Source organism: Coregonus clupeaformis, chromosome 20 (assembly GCF_020615455.1).
Source record: "Coregonus clupeaformis isolate EN_2021a chromosome 20, ASM2061545v1, whole genome shotgun sequence".
Classification (NCBI taxonomy): domain Eukaryota; kingdom Metazoa; phylum Chordata; class Actinopteri; order Salmoniformes; family Salmonidae; genus Coregonus; species Coregonus clupeaformis.
The window spans coordinates 53,605,399-53,627,112 of NC_059211.1; the positions used below are offsets into that span (position 1 = coordinate 53,605,399).

The 21,714-nt window shown below is 41.4% G+C and overlaps 1 protein-coding gene across 1 annotated transcript; it reads left to right on the forward strand.

The window, feature by feature from the left end:
• Positions 1-176: 176 nt before the first annotated feature.
• On the forward strand, positions 177-16,919 carry LOC121533927 (volume-regulated anion channel subunit LRRC8C). Its single transcript, XM_041840290.1, has 7 exons — positions 177-334; positions 5,396-5,541; positions 9,481-9,870; positions 12,151-12,758; positions 13,007-13,328; positions 13,412-13,774; positions 14,033-16,919. The coding sequence occupies exons 2-7, from the start codon at positions 5,404-5,406 to the stop codon at positions 14,597-14,599; spliced, it is 2,388 nt and encodes a 795-aa protein (XP_041696224.1). The 5' UTR covers positions 177-334; positions 5,396-5,403; the 3' UTR covers positions 14,600-16,919.
• The last annotated feature ends 4,795 nt before the right edge of the window (positions 16,920-21,714 follow it).

A 21,714-nucleotide genomic window follows, 5' to 3' on the forward strand; every position in this document is an offset into this window, starting at 1 on the left:
ATTGTCCTGGTCGGAACACGGGAACAGAACGGAAACAGTGGTTATGTTCGGAACGAAATGATTGAAAAATAATTTCGGTTCCAACCATTCGTTACAATATTCTCACGAGCCCAAAACGTAAGTAGGCTAGTCCCCGCCCTGACCGCGTCAGTCAGTCAGTAGGCTACAGTCTTCGTGCATCACAAACAGGAACATTGAACAAGCTTGCAGTCAGAAATAACGGAAATCTGAGGACCACACCAGATCCACAAGGACATGATTGCCGCCGCTGCCCTACAAAACACCCACCGACAAACTGCTATAGAATCTAGACTGCCAGACGGATATCACTAGGGTAAGGCACATTTTGTTATTGTATTCTTACATGATTGATGATGGTCCATGTTGTTACCATTGCGCATATTTCGTTACATTGTCTGTGTCTGTATTTTACTGTAAATTAGCCTACATATTGTTGCTATTGCATTGTTGCCATGTTTACATAGCGATATAGATATACATTTTAACTTTGGCTTGTCTATAGCCCATGTAACCCGAGCCTCCTGCACTAGCTGACACTGCCTCTGAATAATGCTAATATTGAGTTAGGCATATACATACTGTATCTCAATTAGATATTCTTTTGTTTAAAGAAATAGGAAAAGTGGTGGGGATTTCTCAAGTTTGGATGATGAGATCACCTATTCCCCCATCCCCTCTTCCCAAAAAGGAAAGAAGAGGAAAAATAGTTATTAAATATTATTCTGGTTAGCAGTATGAGTGCCTATTTATGCAAGGCAGAGAATTCACACCATATATTAGTCTTATACTGTATAGCCTAATAATATATTAGTCTTATACTGTATAGCCTAATACTAAACCCTTGAGTTTGTCAATATCCTGTGTAGAGGGGATGGTTTATGTTGTTCTTTAATCATATCTAGAGATGCAATGTTGTTACCTTCTATTATGTGGTTTGAAGGTGAACTAGGAGAACAGTCGGCTCTAAGGTCAGCCAATAGGCTCAGCAGTTTACAGTATGTAGTTGAATAATACTTTACCGGTAGTATAAGATATTTTGGGTTTTCATTGTACAAGTTATTGTTAAAATATGTCCCAAGTCACTTACATAAGTCTGACGTTATTGTTATCATTTAAGACCTATTGTTACAAGTTCACCCCCCTATTCTCTCAAAGTGACCCTGGAGTCTAATATTTTCTACATAGTTTTTCCATGGCCCTCCTAATTAATAAACCCATCTTGGACAGGATGTGTTATCCTGGGGACTGACTGGGGACTGGGTGTGATCTATCCAGACATTCATGTCTGTCCCAAATGCTACCCTATTCCCCATATATTGTAGCCCGACAGGGCTCTGGTCAAAAGTAGTGCACTATATAGGGTATAGGGTGCCATTTGGGACACATTCATAGTCTGTTTTGGGCACTCCCAGTAAGTCTGTGTTGGAGATTTGCAGAGTTTCCTGTCAGGAAGAGCCAGGCATAGGATAAAACCTGGGCCGCCCGGACATCCAGGCCAGCTCACTGAGTTGACAAAGCAAACAACTCATCTAGGCTAGGGAGGAACCATTTTCTAAAAATGATAAAAGGCTCTGTAGTTAAAACACCTTGTACAGTTCTTCCCGCTATAGTTGATTGGAGTCAAACTGATACAGAGTGTTTATTAATGCCTTATACCCATTGGAACTTCATATACATTTGTATTATACAATATACACTGAGTATACAAAACATTAAGAACACCTGTGCTTTCCACGATGTTGACTGACCAAGTGAAAGCTATGATCCCTTATTGATGTCACTTGTTAAATTCACTTAAATCAGTGTAGATGAAGGGGAAGTGACAGGTTAAAGAAGGAGTTTTAAGCCTTGAGACAATTGAGACATGGATTGTGTATGTGTGCCATTCAGAGGACATCCAGCCAACTTGACACAACTGTGGGAAGCATTGGAGTCAACATGGGCCAGCATTCCTGTGGAATGCTTTCGACACCTTGTAGAGTCCATGCCCCAACGAATTGAGGCTGTTCTGATTGCAAAAGGGGGGCAACTCAATATTAGGAAGGTGTTCCTAATGTTTGGTATACTCAGTGTACAGTTGCATTAATACAAGTTATGAGTCATGTAAAACTCATTTTATTGAACCTGAACTATCTTCCATCCTTCATGTCAAGTTACATAAATGCATTATTTCCATGATCTCATGAACTCCTCAAGGAAACGGTGTGTTCAATTGTATGAAGGACAATAGAGATGAAACTATAGGCCTAGTTATAGAGTGAAATCAGTATATCTGTGACTTTGAGACAAAGTGTTAAGCTTTCCGACTCTGGTTAAAGATGGTTGTTTGTTTCTGGCATGGTGGTCTATTTAAAACAGTGCAACTGTGTTATTAAAAGCCTAACATATTTAGCTGTAGCTCTCTTGAGACATGTTTTGATAGACTATACACTTGTGTGGTTGTTTAGTGCTGAAGACTGTATATACATTAATTTAGAACAAAATGAAAACCATCGCCAAACAAACACAGTCAAGTATATCTATCTAACTTCTTCTAGAATATGATCAATCAATCAATCAATTTTATTTTATATAGCCCTTCTTACATCAGCTAATATCTCGAAGTGCTGTACAGAAACCCAGCCTAAAACCCCAAACAGCTAGTAATGCAGGTGTAGAAGCACGGTGGCTAGGAAAAACTCCCTAGAAAGGCGAAAGCCTAGGAAGAAACCTAGAGAGGAACCAGGCTATGAGGGGTGGCCAGTCCTCTTCTGGCTGTGCCGGGTGGAGATTATAACAGAACCATGCCAAGATGTTCAAAAATGTTCATAAGTGACAAGCATGGTCAAATAATAATCAGGAATAAATCTCAGTTGGCTTTTCATAGCCGATCATTAAGAGTTGAAAACAGCAGGTCTGGGACAGGTAGGGGTTCCATAACCGCAGGCAGAACAGTTGAAACTGGAATAGCAGCAAGGCCAGGCGGACTGGGGACAGCAAGGAGTCACCACGGCCGGTAGTCCCGACGTATGGTCCTAGGGCTCAGGTCTCTCAGTTGGCTTTTCATAGCCGATCATTAAAGAGTTGAAAACAGCAGGTCTGGGACAGGTAGGGGTTTCGTAGCCGCAGGCAGAACAGTTGAAACTGGAATAGCAGCAAGGCCAGGCGGACTGGGGACAGCAAGGTGTCATCATGCCCGGTAGTCCTGACGTATGGTCCTAGGGCTCAGGTTCTCAGAGAGAAAGAGAGAACGAGAGAATTAGAGAGAGCATACTTAAATTCACACAGGACACTGGATAAGACAGGAGAAGTACTCCAGGTATAACCAACTAACCCCAGCCCCCCGACACATAAACTACTGCAGCATAAATACTGGAGGCTGAGACAGGAGCGGTCCGGAGACACTGTGGCCCCATCCGAAGAAACCCCCGGTTAGAATAGAATATGATATATCTATTAATTCTTCAGTTGTCTCCTTATACATTCTATACATACTTATACACATACATATATTTATACATAAGTAGCCTATATACCTACTTATATCATGTAAATGTGACATTTTACAGAGTAAACTATATAGGCCAACTAATGTAAATGCTTCCCACTGGGCACAGACGTCAGTTCAATGTCTAGTTTTGGTTTACATTTGATGGAGTTGTCAACTACCGTGAAGACAAAGTGAAATCAACAAAAATGTTAACCATCTTATTGGATTTAGGGTAAAAGTTGGGTGAAAACAAGACACAAATTCCTGATATTCCTTTACCTTGAAGATTTTTTGTAAATTTAATCAGTTTTGATTTAACCGTTGGTTCCCAGTGGGTTACTATTCTGGTTGCATTGTTTTACATTTGCATTAATGTGCAAACAGAGTAGAATCATACTCATGCTGTGAGAAATAACTTTCCAAAGAAAGAGACTATCGTTGGAAAAACATTTGACATCCTTTTGTCTTAATGTTGAAGAATGTTCCTCTCTGACTCAGATGTTGAGGATCATTAGGAGGGCATCCTGTGGTTGTGGATGGTACTCCTCACAGAAATAGAATCACAATAGTGATTAGAAATAGTGATTCCATTTTTATGGTACTCCTGTCCTGTCTACTAGACCATTAGTCAGTTGTATATGGCATTTTCCACTGTTAAGCTAAAACTTAGCACACTCTGACGTGATGGACTTTATGCAGTAAATTGTGCATTATACGGTAGCCCTATTTGTGTTTGAAAAACATTGCTGTTATACTTCATCATTTGGATAGAGCTCAGAGTGAGACAACAGGAAGAGGATACCCGTAGTAAGCAGATTGCTAAAGATGACAAGAGAGCGGGGGAGGGAGAAAGAGAGAGAGACACCGAGAGAGAGAGAGAAAGAGAGAGAGACGGAGCGAGAGAGAGAGAGAGAGAGAGAGAAGGGTAGAAGGGAGGGAGGGAGGAAGGAAGAGAGAGAGAGAGAGAGAGGGAAGGAGGGAGGAAGAGAGAGCGTGACAGAGCGAGAAAGGGACAAAGAGAGAAAGGGGGAAGGAAAAGAGGAAAAGAGATAGACGAGAGAGAGAGACAGAGAGAGAGAAGAGCAACATCAGGGATAGTAAATGATGAGTCATTGTAGACATGACAGGCATACGCTTATAAGGCCTTGATGATGCTACTAGCATGGCTCTATATATTATGTTAGACTCTGTTGTGATTCAGTTATCCATCCTAACAGGCAGATTGTTTAGTGTATGTCAGCCATGAAATTGTAATCTAGACCAACTGCCAAAATCTAGGCTTTATCATGCCTCGGTTTATTGTTGTACAGTCAAATCATTAACAGTATCACCAAGGGAATTATACACCCTTACAGTTACAGTACAAATTGACACACATGTTCATGTACGGCCATATTGGGGCCTGCTATATTTTGGCAGAGCTAGTTTGTTTGACAAACAAGAGACAGACTGGTTATACGGAAGGTGATGCTTACCATGATAGATATGATTCTGGAGTGTATGATTGGGTTGTCAGTGTGAGTGTAGCCCTAATTAGTTCCAAGTATCGTCTTGTGAAGGCTAGCTATGTTTCCCTCTACAATTCCCCCTGCGTGTTTAACTAGTCTGAAAGCTGGCCATATTGAACATATACAGTAGGTCAGCATCCTCCAGGAAAGTAACAAGGCAATTTAAATGGAGGCTTAAAGGCACAATCCTTCATTCGTTTTTTCAACCAAAAGGCAGCCCTGCCACTTGGTTTGCTATAAAGCTAATGGATGGGGATGGAGAAATTTTACCACTTTTAAATTCATAAATGGAGCTATGGTCGTAATGATTGGCACATATAAGGACTAAACATATTTTGAAGCTATACATTGTTTATAAATACATTGTTTGCAAACAATCCCTAAATCTCTGTCCCAGCGGGAGCCATGATTCCTGTGACGGAGTTCCGGCAATTCTCAGAGCAGGAGCCAGCATTCCGGGTTCTGAAGCCCTGGTGGGATGTGTTCACAGACTACCTCTCTGTGGTCATGCTAATGATCGGAGTGTTCGGATGCACCCTACAGGTTAGTACACAGACTACCTCTCTGTCATCATGCTCATGATCTGAGTGTTCGGATGCACAGTACAAGGTCAGTATCTTCAAACCGCATAATCTCTGCTTTCTCTGCCTCAGAGTGTCCAAAAGGCCTGACTATCTAATGAACAAGGTGTATACACATTATAACTTTATCTTGTAGCATAGTCCTATACCTAGGGGGGCAAAAGTGGTTGAATTGGTGTCATAATGAGAAATATGTTGTAGTTCACACAGTATGCCTTGTGCGCTGTGTAGTTAGGATGTTATAGCAGATATTAGCCTTTAAAGTAACTTCCTGATTCACTGCTCCGTAGATCTAATGTGTCCTGTCCTGTAGTCACAAACAGCCCAGTGTTGGGTTCATGTAAGCTGCACAGTATAGCGGGAGTTTACCAACGGAAAGGGGAAGACATTCCTGCACACACACACAGAAACTGCACTGCGCACCAAAAATGTTCCCCCCGGCTGCCCCACCGCCTCTTCATAAACACATGGGCTTCATCCGAAATGGGACCCTATTCCCTATATACAGTACCAGTCAAAAGTTTGGACACACCTACTCATTCAAGGTTTTTTCTTAATTTTTTTTTACATTGTAGAATAACAGTGAAGACATCAAAACTATGAAATAACACATATGGAATCATGTAGATTTTAGATTCTTCAATGTAGCCACCCTTTGCCTTGATGACAGCTTTGCACACTCTTGACATTCTCTCAACCAGCTTCATGAGGTAGTTACCTGGAATGCTTTTCCAACAGTCTTGAAGGAGTTCCCACATATGCTGAGCACTTGTTGGCTGCTTTTCCTTCACTCTGCGGTCCAACACATCCCAAACCATCTCAATTGGGTTGAGGTCGGTGATTGTGGAGGCCAGGTCATCTGATGCAGCACTCTGTCACTCTCCTTCTTGGTCAAATAGCCCTTACACAGACTGGAGGTGTGTTTCAGGTCATTGTCCTGTTGAAAAACAAATGATAGTCCCACTAGGCACAAAACAGATGGGATGGCGTATCGCTGCAGAATGCTGTGGTAGCCATGCTGGTTAAGTGTGCCTTGAATTCTAAATAAATCACAGACAGTGTCACCAGCAAAGCACCATCACACCTCCTCCTCCATGCTTCACGGTGGGAACCACACATGCAGAGATCATCTGTTCACCTACTCTGCGTCTCTTCTTCTTATTGGTGTCCTTTAGTAGTAGTTTCTTTGCAGAAATTCGACCATGAAGGCCTGATTCACGCAGTCTCCTCTGAACAGTTGATGTTGAGATGTGTCTGTTACTTGAACTCTGTGAATGATTTATTTGGGCTGCAATCTTATGTGCAGTTAACTCTAATGTACTTATCCTCTGCAGCAGAGGTAACTCTGGGTCATCCTTTCCTGTGGCGGTCCTCATGAGAGCCAGTTTCATCATAGCGCTTGATGGTTTTTGCGACTGCACTTGAAGAAACTTTAAAAGTTCTTTACATTTTCCAGATTGACTGACCTTCATGTCTTAAAGTAATGATGGACTGTCATTTCTCTTTGCTTATTTGAGCTGTTCTTGCCATAATATGGACTTGTCTTTTACCAAATAGGGCGATCTTCTGTATACCACCCCTACCTTGTCACAACACAACTGATTGGCTCAAATGCATTAAGAAGGAAAGGAATTCCACAAATTAACTTTTAACAAGGCACACCTGTTAATTGAAATGCATTCCAGGTGACTACCTCATGAAGCTGATTGAGAGAATGCAAAGAGTGTGCAAAGCTGTCATCAAGGCAAAGGGTGGCTACTTTGAAGAATCTCACATATTTTAACTTGTTTAACACTTTTCTGGTTACTACATGACTCCATATGTGTTATTTCATAGTTTCGATGTCTTTACTATTATTCTGCAATGTAGAAAATAGTAAATATAAAGAAAAAACCTTGAATGAGTAGGTGTGTCCAAACTTTTGACTGGTACTGTTCGTAGTGCACTTCTTTTGTCCAGAGCCATCTGGGACACAGCCATGATTCCAGCGACCAGTCACTTCCCTTCCCCTCATCACTCTGACTAGCTGCAGATAGAGATGGTGGAGCCCTCCCTGACAGAAAAACCACATGAATTTCACGTGTTCCAAAAACACATTTTGATGCGATCACATGTGATATTATCTGAAGTTAATGTGATAACATGTGACAACATGTGAAGTAACGTGATAATATGAAACTACACATGTGAAATCATGTGTTTTTCCACCTGTGAAACGTGTTTTTTCTGTAAGAGTTAACCCGAGCCGCTGTCTGCTCTTCTCCTATATAAACCCCTGTAGATTATAAGTAATTCTTTTTTAGAAAAACCCAAAACACCACTGACAGGAACTAGTTTATCGGGGTGGGAATATCCCATGTTGTCCCTTGAGCCAAGAGAAGGATCACTACAAAAAAAATGACTGTTTAGAAAAACTGCTTTCACAGTTTGTAAGTAGTGGGTGATTTCCAAACACGACCCATCTGATGACTCTCATAAGTTTACATTAGTAGTTTACATGGTGAACTGTACTGCAGCCTAGTCAAAGCAGACAGCACTGTGCCTAATTCATACATTTCCTGGCATTATGGAACTGTGTGTCTCAGTTTACAGTAGTGGAGGTAAACACTGTCTCTGCCAAAGGGACATTTTTAAACTGGGAGAAGCCAATGAATAGCTTTACACACAAAAGTGTAGCTACCGCATGTAGATGGAGGGTAAGGGGGGAGGGTGAGAGAGAGAGAGCGAGAGAGAGCGAGAAAGAAAGTAAAAGAAGAGAAAGATCGAGTGAGATCAGGAGAGTGAGAAAGAGAGTGTGAGATTGAGAGAGTGTGTGTGTGAGAGAGAGAGAGAGAGAGAGAGAGAGAGAGAGAGAGAGAGAGAGAGAGAGAGAGAGAGAGAGAGATGACCAGGGTCTGTAGAATTCTGCTGATCTTCTCTCCAGAGACTGTACTCAGCAGGTCTGACTTTTCATTTCTCCTGTCCTGCATTAAAAGAGAGAGAGGCTCCCCCTTTTCCAGCTGATCAGGCATTTTCTTTAGACACATTTTCCAGACACAGTCCTCTGCCTCAAGAATCACATGATATTTAGGCTATGTCATTGGTCTGGCTCATAAGAAAAGCACATCTTTACGCTGAAGAAAAACAACAAAAAAATCTTACTGTAAATACGTCACCACATTCATGATTCATCTATAATTGCAATAGAAAAGATATGTAATGTTGTAAGTGTTATAAAAGTGCAATGCTATGTCAAAGCATAACATATAATTTGGTGGTACAGTATTGCATTGTATTACAGCGAGTCTGTCTCCCTCTTCAGTCTATGGTGGCTAAAACACTAATTGGTCATTTCCTGTCTGAGTCACAGTCCTACCAATGTTGTCACAGCAGGAAAGGAGAAATAACATCCGATATCCGCCTCTGGTGTTTGTATTATCATTGTATCTAAGTTACTGTAATATACTTTTTTGCCAATTGTAATGAATACATTGGAAATGGTACTCACTTTCCCACTGGGCACAGACGTCAACATCTATTCCACGTTGATTCAATGTAATTGCCTAGTGGGTTAGCTGTTGTTATTAAAATATATATAAAAGACAGCACAAAAATAAATGTGCCTAATAAAATCCTATGAATATTACAATCAGTCAACTATTTCAATATTTCAGAACTGTTTACTACTCAGTTATTGTGGTGGTGTATATTATTATTTATTTTATGTCATTTAGCAGACGCTCTTATCCAGAGCGACTTACAGGAGCAATTAGGGTTAAGTGCCTTGCTCAAGGGCACATCGACAGATTTTTCACCTAGTCGTATGCCATCATTGGGTCTCGTTTGACAGTTGTATTGTGACCTTACATTAAGGTTGCTTGCTTTATTGTGATTGTCTTTTTTCACGTTTATTTTCTTTCAGGTGGTGCAGGACAAAATAATCTGCCTTCCACAGAGAACGTCAATAGCGAACCAAACAATAGCCTTACCAAATAAAACCGAGCTGGTCTCACCTGTTGTGTCGCAGGATGTGCATGAGATGATGGGCCTGAAAACCAACCTGGACCTTCAACAGTACAGCTTCATAAACCAGATGTGCTACGAGAAAGCCCTGCACTGGTACGCCAAGTACTTCCCTTACCTGGTCCTCATACACACCCTCATCTTCATGGTGTGTAGCAACTTCTGGTTCAAGTTCCCAGGCTCCAGCTCTAAGATAGAGCATTTCATCTCCATCTTGGGAAAGTGCTTCGACTCCCCCTGGACTACCAGAGCTCTGTCTGAGGTGTCTGGAGAGAACCCAGAGGAGAAGGTATTGTTGGTATGTGTTTGTACAGTATGTACTGTATGTATGAATGTACAGTACCAGTCAAAGGTTTGGACACACCTACTCATTCCAGGGTTTTTCTTTATTTTTACTATTTTCTACATTGTAGAATAATAGTGAAGTCATCAAAACTATTAAATAACACATATGGAATCATGTAGTAACCAAAAAAGTGTTAAACAAGTCAAAATATTTGAGATTCTTCAAAGTAGCCACCCTTTGCCTTGATGACAGCTTTGCACACTCTTGGTATTCTCTCAACAAGCTTCATGAGGTAGTCACCTGGAATGCATTTCAATTAACAGGTGTGCCTTGTTAAAAGTTAATTTGTGGAATTCCTTTGCTTCTTAATGCATTTGAGCCAATCAGTTGTGTTGTGACAAGGTAGGGGTGGTATACAGAAGATACCCGGAAAATGTCAAGAACTTTGAAAGTTTCTTCAAGTGCAGTCGCAAAAACCATCAAGCGCTATGAAGAAACTGGCTCTCATGAGGACCGCCACAGGAAAGGAAGACCTAGAGTTACCTCTGCTGCAGAGGATAAGTTCATTAGAGTTAACTGTATATCAGATTGCAGCCCAAATTAATGCTTCACAGAGTTCAAGTAACAGACACATCTCAACATCAACTGTTCAGAGGAGACTGCGTGAATCAGGCCTTCATGGTCGAATTGCTGCAAAGAAACCACTACTAAAGGACACCAACAAGAAGAAGAGACTTGCTTGGGCCAAGAAACACGAGCAATGGACATTAGACCGGTGGAAATCTGTCCTTTGTCTGATGAGTCCAGATTAGAGATTTTTGGTTCCGCCGTGTCTTTGTGAGACGCAGAGTAGGTGAACAGATGATCTCTGCATGTGTGGTTCTCACCGTGAAGCATGGAGGAGGAGGTGTGATGGTGTGGGGGTTCTTTGCTGGTGACACTGTCTGTGATTTATTTAGAATTCAAGGCACACTTAACCAGCATGGCTACCACAACATTCTGCAGCGATACGCCATCCCATCTGGTTTGCGCTTAGTGGGACTATCATTTGTTTTTCAACAGGACAATGACCCAAAACACACCTCCAGGCTGTGTAAGGGCTATTTGACCAAGAAGGAGAGTCATGGAGTGCTGCATCAGATGACCTGATCTCCACAATCACCCAACCTCAACCCAATTGAGATTGTTTGGGATGAGTTGAACCACAGAGTGAAGGAAAAGCAGCCAACAAGTGCTCAGCATATGTGGGAACTCCTTCAAGACTGTTGGAAAAGCATTCCAGGTGAAGCTGGTTGAGAGAATGCCAAGAGTGTGCAAAGTTGTCATCAAGGCAAAGGGTGGCTGCTTTGAATAATCTAAAATCTAAAATCTATTTTGATTTGTTTAACAATTTTTTGGTTACTACATGATTCCATATGTGTTATTTTATAGTTTTGATGTCTTCACTATTATTCTACAATGTATAAAATAGTAAAAAAATAAAGAACAACCCTTGAATGAGTAGGTGTGTCCAAACTTTTGACTGGTACTGTATGTATGTATGTTTGTATGTACACTGAGTGTACTAAACATTAAGAACACCTTCCTAATATTGAGTTGCACCCACCCCTCCACAGGAATGCTTGCCCATGTTGACTCCAATGCTTCCCACAGTTGTCTCAAGTTGGCTGGATGTCCTTTGGGTTGTGGACCATTCTTGATACACACAGGAAACTGTTGAGCGTGAAAAACCCAGCAGTGTTGCAGTTCTTGACACAAACCGGTGCGCCTGGCACCTACTACCATACCCTGTTCAAAGGCACTTAACTCTTTTGTATTGCCCATTCACCCTCTGAATGGCACACATGCACAATCCATGTCTCAATTGTCTCAAGGCTTAAAAATCCTTCTTTAATTGGTCTCCTCCCCTTCATCTACACAGATTGAAGTGGATTTAACAAGTGACATCAATAAGCGATCATAGCTTTCACCTGGATTCACCTGGTCAGTCTATGTCTTGAAAAGAGCACGTGTTTATAATGTTTTGTACACGCAGTGTATGTATGTATGTATGTATTGTTGTAGTCAAATGGCTGAGGAAACTCTATGGGGTGGTTTCATGGAGACAGATAAAGCCTAGGCCTGGACTGAACAGTAGACTCAATGGAGGATCTCCTTCCAAAATTCTTTTTTGTCCAGGACTAAGCTCAATCTGTATCTGGGAAACCGCCCTATATTGTATATATTTAAAATATTTAAAATAAAATGCATTAATTAATTCATTAATTCATTTATTCATAAAAGGACAACAAGAAGAACAGTGCCAGCAGAGCGATCCTCAACGTGTCTGTAGAGGGGAACCTGGACAACCTGGAGAAGACCCAGTCCCTCAAATCCATCCCAGAGAAGATCGTAGTGGACAAGCCCACAGCCAGCGCCCTGGATAAGAAAGAAGGAGAACAAGCCAAAGCTCTGTTTGAGAAGGTGAAGAAGTTCCGCCTGCACGTCGAGGAAGGGGACATCCTCTATGTTATGTATGTTCGCCAGACTGTTCTCAAGGTGTTCAAGTTCCTCCTCATCATCGCGTATAATAGTGCTTTAGTCTCTGAGGTGCAGATCACAGTGAAGTGCAGTGTGGACATACAGGACATGACGGGATATAAGCATTTCTCCTGTAATCACACCATGGCCCACCTGTTCTCTAAGTTGTCATACTGTTACCTGTGCTTCGTGGCTGTGTACGGATTCACCTGCCTCTACACTTCCTACTGGCTCTTCTACCGCTCTCTGAAGGAGTACTCCTTTGAATACGTGCGGCAAGAAACGGGAATCGATGACATCCCAGACGTGAAGAATGACTTTGCCTTCATGCTGCACATGATCGACCAGTACGACCCACTGTACTCCAAGAGGTGCAAAGTTATTTTTAATTAGAAAATGGTAAATTGTTTCAAGTAATTTAGCTCTTCGTTGCTGTTGATAAGTATGTAATGCCTCCAATTGTAAAACAAACCATTCGGGTGCCGTTGTATGGCTGCCCTGTGCTCCATCCGTTCGAAGGGGTTGGAATAAAGCAGAACACAAAAGCAGAAGTTGCCATGGCACATCTTTCTACATTGGACATTAAAGTATTATTCTTCTCGCTTTCTCTCTCTCTCAGGTTCGCAGTGTTCCTGTCTGAGGTCAGTGAGAACAAACTGAAACAGTTGAACCTGAACCACGAGTGGACACCAGAGAAGCTACGTCAGAGACTGCTGACCAACCACAACAACAGACTGGAGCTGCAGCTCTTCATGCTGTCTGGGCTCCCGGACACCATCTTCGAGGTGACAGAGCTCCAGTCCCTGAAGCTAGAGATCATCAACAACGTAACCATCCCAGCCTCCATCGCCCAGCTGGAAAACCTCCAGGAGCTGTCTCTGTATCAGTGTTGTTTAAAGATCCACACCACAGCCACTTCCTTCCTCAAGGAGAACCTTAAGGTATGCTATTCTGGTAGTATTTTGGTGTGGCAGTTTTTATTTTTATTTGTTATTAATAAAGTATCTATCTATCTTTATCTAAGGTGCTCAGGGTGAAGTTTGATGACAGCAGGGAGCTGCCTCATTGGCTGTACCACCTGCGGAATCTAGAGGAGCTCTACCTCATTGGCTCACTGAGTCCTGACGCTTCTAAGAATGTGGTTCTGGAGTCTCTGAGGGAGCTGAAGAATCTGAAGACCCTGTCGCTCAAAAGTAACTTTACAAAGATCCCCCAGTCCATCGTGGACGTGTCCAGCCACCTGCAGAGGCTGTACGTTTACAACGATGGCACTAAGCTGGTGATGCTCAACAACCTGAAGAAGATGGTGAACCTGACTGAACTGGAGCTGGTTCACTGTGACCTGGAACGCATCCCACATGCTGTCTTCAGCCTCACGAACCTACAGGTATGATATGCCGTACTTTGAATGCCTGCTATGATTGCCTACAGTGTCTCCACACTGAGTGGTCCACAATGTGGTTTTTAAATATGTAATGACTTATTCTTTTCAGCTCCTAGTTGAGCAAAGGGCCTTAAAGGTGTATCTCCAGCTAACTCTGTTCTGGGTGGTTTTCTTGACCTCAAATATGTCTTATGTATTGCCAATTGCTGTAATATTGTGGAGTGACACTTAAAACACATTTGTATAACTCTAACTCTGCAGGAGTTGGACCTGAAGGAAAACAACCTGCACTCCATTGAGGAGATAGTCAGCTGCCAACACCTCCACAAGCTGACGTGCCTGAAACTCTGGCACAATAGTATCTGCTACATCCCCGAGCACATCAAAAAGCTGGGCAGCCTGGAGCGCCTATACTTTAGCCACAACAAGATAGAGATCTTGCCCTCGCACCTGTTCTTATGCAACAAGCTTCGTTACCTGGACCTGTCCAACAACGACATCCGGTTCATTCCGCCGGAGATCGGCGTCCTACAGAGTCTTCAGTACTTCTCTGTTACGTGCAACAAGATCGAGAACCTCCCAGACGAGCTCTTCTTTTGCAAGAAGCTCAAAACCCTCAAGCTGGGCAAGAATACGCTGTCATTGCTCTCACCAAAGATCTCATACCTGGTTCTATTGACACACCTGGAACTGAAGGGCAACCATTTTGAGCTCCTGCCTCCAGAGCTACGGTTCTGCCGGGCGTTGAAGCGTGGCGGCCTAGTGGTGGAGGACGTCCTGTTTGAAACCTTGCCTTCTGATATCAGAGACAAAATGAAGGCTGAGTGAAATGCCTTACAGTATCTGTGCAAAAGGCCCTGCGATACATTAGCGTCCTGTCCAGGGGGTGTACTTGTACATCAAACTGCCTCACACTACATAAACAGGAGATTGGCTCCTGCCCTATGGGCCATTCTGGCTCAGACAAGGCAAATTACTTATATGTGCAAAAAGCAAATGCCAATTTTGTCTCAATCTGACAATCATAGTGTATACTTAGTTTATCATGATCAAACTCTAAGCACTCTACTGTTCTGGGGGGGAAATTGTGATATTCATGCACAGCAAATTCTCCAGTGTTAAATCAACACTGACAGTGACAATGTTTTCTATAAGGGACCACACGATTAACACTTTTAGTGTTATGCAATAACACTTCATATAGTATTTTTAACACTAGGAAGTGTATATAGTTTACACTAATGGTGTTATGCAATTACACCTCATATAGTATTTTTAACCATTACGCATAGAGGTCCGTATCTGTTGACAAGGTCGCTGGTGTTGGATTAAGGACGTTACAATAATAATAACTATTTAATGCTACATGCACTTATGTAAGCATTTACAAAGACTTCAGGACTGGCAGCAGACATATTTAAACTTCAATAAGTATAACCATAGACCACTTACACTGGTACAACACTTCCACTCATGGGTGGCCAAAAACAACTAATTTAAAGCCACGCCTCAACTAAGCCTACTAAACCTCCAATATAATTTCCCAGTGCCTTGCCTTTTCGAGTGAATTGTAGATTTACCACCCATGACTGTATTTGTTAGTGACAGAGACATGGTTGTTGAATTCATTCATTTTCAGTCCTGTGGACTTCACCGAGTGAGTTACCACTGGAGGTGAATGTTATCATTAAAATGTAACTCTTTAGGGCAATACATTAAATATATAAGGCCTTACTTTGATGGCCAAGTTTCACCCTAACACAGTGGTGTTAGGAACATCCTGGTGTACAGGCCACATCTGCAAGTCACATTATGCAGGCTTGCAAAGTGATGTGTAATTCCTATAGGAAACCAGCCAGAGTTTTAATCATTCAGAATGACTGTCAGGGTTAGGAACATTGTGAGGAGACTACCTAAACCAGGGATGGGAAACTCCAGTCCTCAGGGGCCAAAGTGGTGTCACACTTTTTCCCCATCCCTAGCAAACACAGCTGATTAAACTAATTAAATTCTAAATTAGCTGGGGCAAAATTGTGACACCAATCAGGCCCCCTGGGACCAGAGTTGCCCATCCCTGACCTAAACCATTTAAACTGGAACAGCCATTTCAGTAATGGATGCAATAAATTTAACTATCTGATTGGATTAGTTGAGAAAAATGTATGTTATTTAAAAATGTTATTTGTGTACCATAACATTAATCAATCAATCAATCAATCAATGTACATGCGAAAACACAGATATTAAAAACAATCCTAAAAGTGACTAACTGCAGTAGAGCATGCTGGGAAATCTGATGGCCGTGGTTTTGATGGGAATGTTTTCCTCTCCACATAGTAAAACTGACACTATTACATTCTCACACTTAACACTGGTTATTAACACCAACACTGGGGTTATTTTACACTACTGAGTGTTAATTTCACTCTTACAGAGTTCATTTAACTCTTGAATCAACACTAGAAATGTTACACTGAAAAATCAACACTAGATAACACTGGCCAATTTGCTGTGTGGGTGTATGTTTTGAGTAATATGTCTAAGTGTTACTTCATGTCAGAAGGGAATATGGCTTTGTGATGTAATGAAATGGTTCTTAACAATATAATTAGTCACAGGAAATGTATATTTTGTAGTGGTGCGCGGGTCAGCTGTTTGTTCACCCGCGTCTGCCCGCAATTGCTAATAACCCATCCACAACCGCCCGTCTATATGTGATAAAGTGAAAATCTGGCCCTAACTTGCTAATATAGAAAATGTGCTGTAGGATAGTGAGAGACGGCAGAACGATTTGACAGGGGGTGCAGGAATCTTTTTTGCCCGATTTAGATATGTTTCTGCTTATAATTTCCAACATTTTGGTAGGCTATTTGTTAGTCAACTTATCTATAATTAGATACATGAAGCTTCTCTTATGTCACTAGGCCAAATGTTGCCCTAGAAGACTAAGTAAACCCTTGCTCACCAGAATAATGTCATACATCGATAGAATGAATGCTTCAATCTAGTTGACATCGGTAAAGTTTTCCCTGTCTCTGCTTCTTTCTTGGAGCAAAGGTGTTTAGGAGTGGGGGGGATAGAAAGATTTTCTGTGCAAAATTTCCAAATGACATCAGTTTGACCGGTTGTAAGGAAATAGGAAGGTGTGAAATCGACCCAACATGTTTCTGATAGGATTTCAGTTCAGCTTGGATGCATATTTTATGTGGTTGAAATAGCTTACTATAAGCTTTTATGATGCTGATAAAGATAGCACCTCTACAGACGGTATCTAACTGCGCATTCGCATTCTCTCAAGATGCTGAAAGAAAGAAATCGAATTTCTCCACTCCTGTTCCCGAGTCAAAATGTAGCTTACATTTGGTGTATCATTTTACTTAAAGAAATGCTTAATTCTGCAGGAGTTCATATTAAGGCTGTGTGAGAGGTTATAGACTTACAATCAGTGTCCAGATTTCAGTTTCCATTTAACTCATTTGAACAGTAGGCTACAGTTCCCTTGACATGCCATAGGCCTATTTGAAGTCCGTCTTGTGACTGTCTAATTGGTATAGCGCCTCACAATCATCACACACAACACTGCTATCATCCTCTTTTACCACTTCACCAAATCTTTCCCAAACATTACTTTTCTGGCCCTCTCTTCTCTTTATTTTCAATTCTCCATTTCGCAGCTTTTCTCTTATCGAATTAAAGTCCGACATTGTCCTTTTTGCCTCCATGGATAGACGGTCACTTTTTTCTGCCCATTCCCAAATGCATTTTGGAGTTTGGCGTGTAGGCTATTTGGAGCATGTACAGTTAGGCCCTAAAGATAAAGCTTACGCACTAATGCCAGATAGCCTAAAATAATGAAAGAAAACGTCAATGTAGCCTACAGATATATATTTCACAAGAATGATAGGCTACATTTATGGATTTTCTAAGGTATTGTTTTTTAAGGTATTCAACCCGCCTGTCACCCACCTGCCCTTCATCCGCACAATATTGAATAACCCTAAACCTGCAAGCCCGCGGATATAACCGCGGGGACTGCGGGTTATGATTCAACCCGCGCATCACTAATACTTAGCCTGGGTACCAGTCCATTTGTGCTAATATTTGACTCCTTGTACTCTGTGTCATATGGCAAACATAATGTTTGACATGGGGTGGCAAGGAGTGGAATGATAGTACAAACAGATCTGGGGCCAGGCTAAGGTATACGGTCTATCAGAGGAAATCAACAACAGGATTACTTGTTCTTGTATTGTTGATATTGTTATTTATTACACTGTTATACTGTATTATGCAGTGTCTAGCACAAGCTTCAATCAACATACACTGGATAGAATGTAGGCCTATAATCAGAAAGATTGAATATATACTAGAGTGGAAATATTGAATGTATTATCCTGAAGCGCCTCATATTTGGACTTAATTTACTGTCCAAATATATATTCTAAATAGATATACTAAAATGGTTTTTGAAATAACAATGAAGGCAACCAATCACATTTTGCACCACATACTTTTTACAATATTCATTATATTACCATCACAAATTGTATACTCCATACACTAGAAACTTGTGAACATTCCATTGTATTATCTTAAGCTCAAAGCTTCATCAATATTATTTGATCATGTCAATTACCACAAGTTTGATCATTTCAACCCATCTGTTACTTTTTGAGATTACAGAAACACTATAAAGGGAAATATTGAATCTGATCCACTACTGTTACTTCTCTACTCAGCTAGTCTCTATATTATGTTGTACTTGGATAATGAAAGTGCTTTATATAACAGTGTAGTTGGCTACAAGTGAAATGTGGACTCAGCTGTAACTGTTCGTCAATAGCCTGTGGCAAGACCATATTTATCAGGAGGGCTAGCTTGTTTTAGTTAGTCCACAGCTTACACAAACAAAAAAAAGACCAGCCAAGTTGTAATTAACATATCCTTATACAATCCACAAAGACCTTGCACACGCCTTATAGATAGATTGATACTTTATTGTCCTCAGAGCGGACAATAAAGTCCACGCCTTAGACATTACAGTGTATCATAATCAGAGCTGTAGATCACTGCAAAGGTGCCATGGTCAGCTGCTATCTTTATGTATAAAAACAGTACCGCTACAGTATTTAGGGCGTTAAATTCTAATGCTAAATATTCCAACTAAATTAATACAGATGGTGATGAGAGAAAGATAATAAAAAGGCATATCTTTTGTACATGTTTTTTTAACAGATCATCTTTGCTCTGTTTGGTTCTTCATGTTGATGAATAAAAACGACCAGATGGCAGCTGCTTTAAATGAGACATACTGTATGTGGCACAAATATTTTGTAGTCTCTGTGTTATCCTATCCCTATAGACCATGTTGCATCCCATTTCATGTATAGCTGCAGTCCTGGTTTCCCTCAGAGAAAGTAAACCCAAGTGTATTGTTGTGTGTGGAATCAAAGTGGCACCCTAGATGGCAGTGTTGTGCTTTGAATACTGCCATCTTCAAGTGTCTTGAGGGAAATTCTCTACTACAGGGGTACTCAACTACTATTTGAGAAGGTCCGGTCACACAAACTTCCTAGGTGGCAAAGGTTCGGATTAATATTGTCATTTTTCAGTGTAGTAACAAACCCCCACCTCACAACATATGCAACCCCAAACTGTTCAAACTGTTTTAAAGCTAATTTCCTGCAATTCTACACATTTACATAAGTATTCAGACCCTTTGCTATGAGACTCGAAATTGAGTTCAGGTGCATCCTGTTTCCATTGATCATCCTTCAGATGTTTCTACAACTTGATTGGGGTCCACCTGTGGTACATTAAATTGATTGAGCATGATCTGGAAAGGCACACACCTGTCCAGATAAGGTCCCACAGTTGACGGTGCATGTCAGAGCAGAAACCAAGCCAAGAGGTCAAAGGAATTGTGCATAGAGCTCAGAGACAGGATTGTGTTGAGGCACAGATCTGGGAAGGGTACCAAAAAATTTCTGTAGCATTGAAGGTCCCCAAGAACACAGTGGCCTCCATCATTCTTAAATGGAAGAAGTTTGGAAGCACCAAGACTCTTCCTAGAGCTGGCCGCCCGGCCAAACTAAGCAATCGGGGGAGAAGGACCTTGGTCAGGGAGGTGATCAAGAACCCGGTGGTCACTCTGACAGAGCTCCAGAGTTCCTCTGTGGAGATAGGAGAACCTTCCAGAAGGAAAACCATATTTGCAGCACTCCACCAATCAGGCCTTTATGGTAGAGTGGCCAGACGGAAGCCACTCCTCAGTAAAAGGCACATGACAGCCTGCTTGGAGTTTGCCAAAAGGCACCTAAAGGACTCTCAGACCATGAGAAACAAGATTCTCTAGTCTGATGAAACCAAGATTGAACTCATTGGCCTGAATGCCAAGCGTTACACTTGAAGGAAACCAGGCACCACTCATCACCTGGCCATACCATCCCTACGGTGAAGCATGGTGGTGGCAGCATCATGCTGTGGGGATGTTTTTCAGAGGCAGGGACTAGGAGACTAATCAGGATCGAGGGAAAGCTGAACGGAGCAAAGTACAGAGAGATCTTTGATGAAAACCTGCTCCAGAGCGCTCAGGACCTCAGACTGGGGCAAAGGTTCACCTTCTAACAGGACAACGACCCTAAGCACACAGCCAAGACAACACAGGAGTCTCTGAATGTCCTTGAGTGGCCCAGCCAGAGCCCGGATTTGAACCCGATCGAACATCTCTGGAGAGACCTGAAAATAGCTCTGCAGCGACGCTCCCCATCAAACCTGACAGAGCTTGAGAGGATATGCAGAGAATAATGGGAGAAACTCCCCAAATACAGGTGTGCCAAGCTTGTAGCGTCATACCCAATAAGACGCGAGGCTGTAATCGCTGCCAAAGGTGCTTCAACAAAGTATTGAGTAAAGGGTCTGAATACTTATGTAAATGTGATATTTCAGTGTTTTATTTTTAATACATTTCGAAAGATTTATAAAACCTGTTTTTGCTTTGTCATTATGGGGTATTGTGTGTAGATTGATGAGAGGAAAAAACAATTTAATCCATTTTAGAATAAGGCTGTAATGTAAAAAAATGTGGAAAAAGTCAAGGGGTCTGAATACTTTCCGAATGCACTGTATAATCTCTCGTGGACATTTTTAACTTGTAGTGTATTTTGACTTTTTGAAGTTTGTAATTTCCACTTTGAAATTTCAGACTTGAATTTCACTTACGAAAAATGTATCACATCCTACATAAATGTCCATTAATTATAATGCACATAATAATTCACATTTCCTGTTGCTGTAGGATTATTTTCCTGCTGCAGCAAACTGGCTCAAATTAAGATCCTACATCTGTACTGAATACTCTTAATGATCATCCAACATAAAATAATAATTCATAACTTTGGCCTTTGTTCATTCAACAGAAGTGCTCCAACCTCTCTTTGTTTCATGTTCCTGGCAAGCTGCCTAGTCCAAGACAATGGCTATATTTGTGCTATGCAGCATTTGTTTGGCCCACAAACACGGCTTGTTCTATGAAGGGCATGTTACAGAGAACATAGTGCCATTCTGAATGGCACATAGGCACAGTATTGAGAATATAATCATCCACAGGATAGATAGCTACTTTATTTTCCATTTTATTAGAAAGGGAAATCTGTCTTCTAAACACCACCCCCTCCTCCCACATGTTGAGAGACACAGAATTTAAATCCCCAAACATATACTTCAAAACGCTTTGAATGTATGGTTTTCAAAATTACAAGTTAAATGTTGAAGCCAACATGATGTGCTGATGATGCAATGTCAGTAATGTTGATGATGCCAGAAATCTTGGCACCAGAAACCAAATGTTTTGTCTGTCATCAGGTCACAAGAAACTACACAGCAAGTAAAGCAAAGCTGCAGTGGTACAGTGGGGGAAAAAAGTATTTAGTCAGCCACCAATT

What these genes read in the sequence shown, in the direction of transcription:
- LOC121533927 (XM_041840290.1), top strand. Translation starts at nt 5,404, where the DNA reads ATGATTCCTGTGACGGAGTTCCGGCAATTCTCAGAGCAGGAGCCAGCA. An exon ending in TGTTCGGATGCACCCTACAG is followed by an intron (nt 5,542 to 9,480) that starts GTTAGTACACAG and finishes ATTTTCTTTCAG; the next exon opens with GTGGTGCAGGACAAAATAAT. An exon ending in GACCCACTGTACTCCAAGAG is followed by an intron (nt 12,759 to 13,006) that starts GTGCAAAGTTAT and finishes TCTCTCTCTCAG; the next exon opens with GTTCGCAGTGTTCCTGTCTG.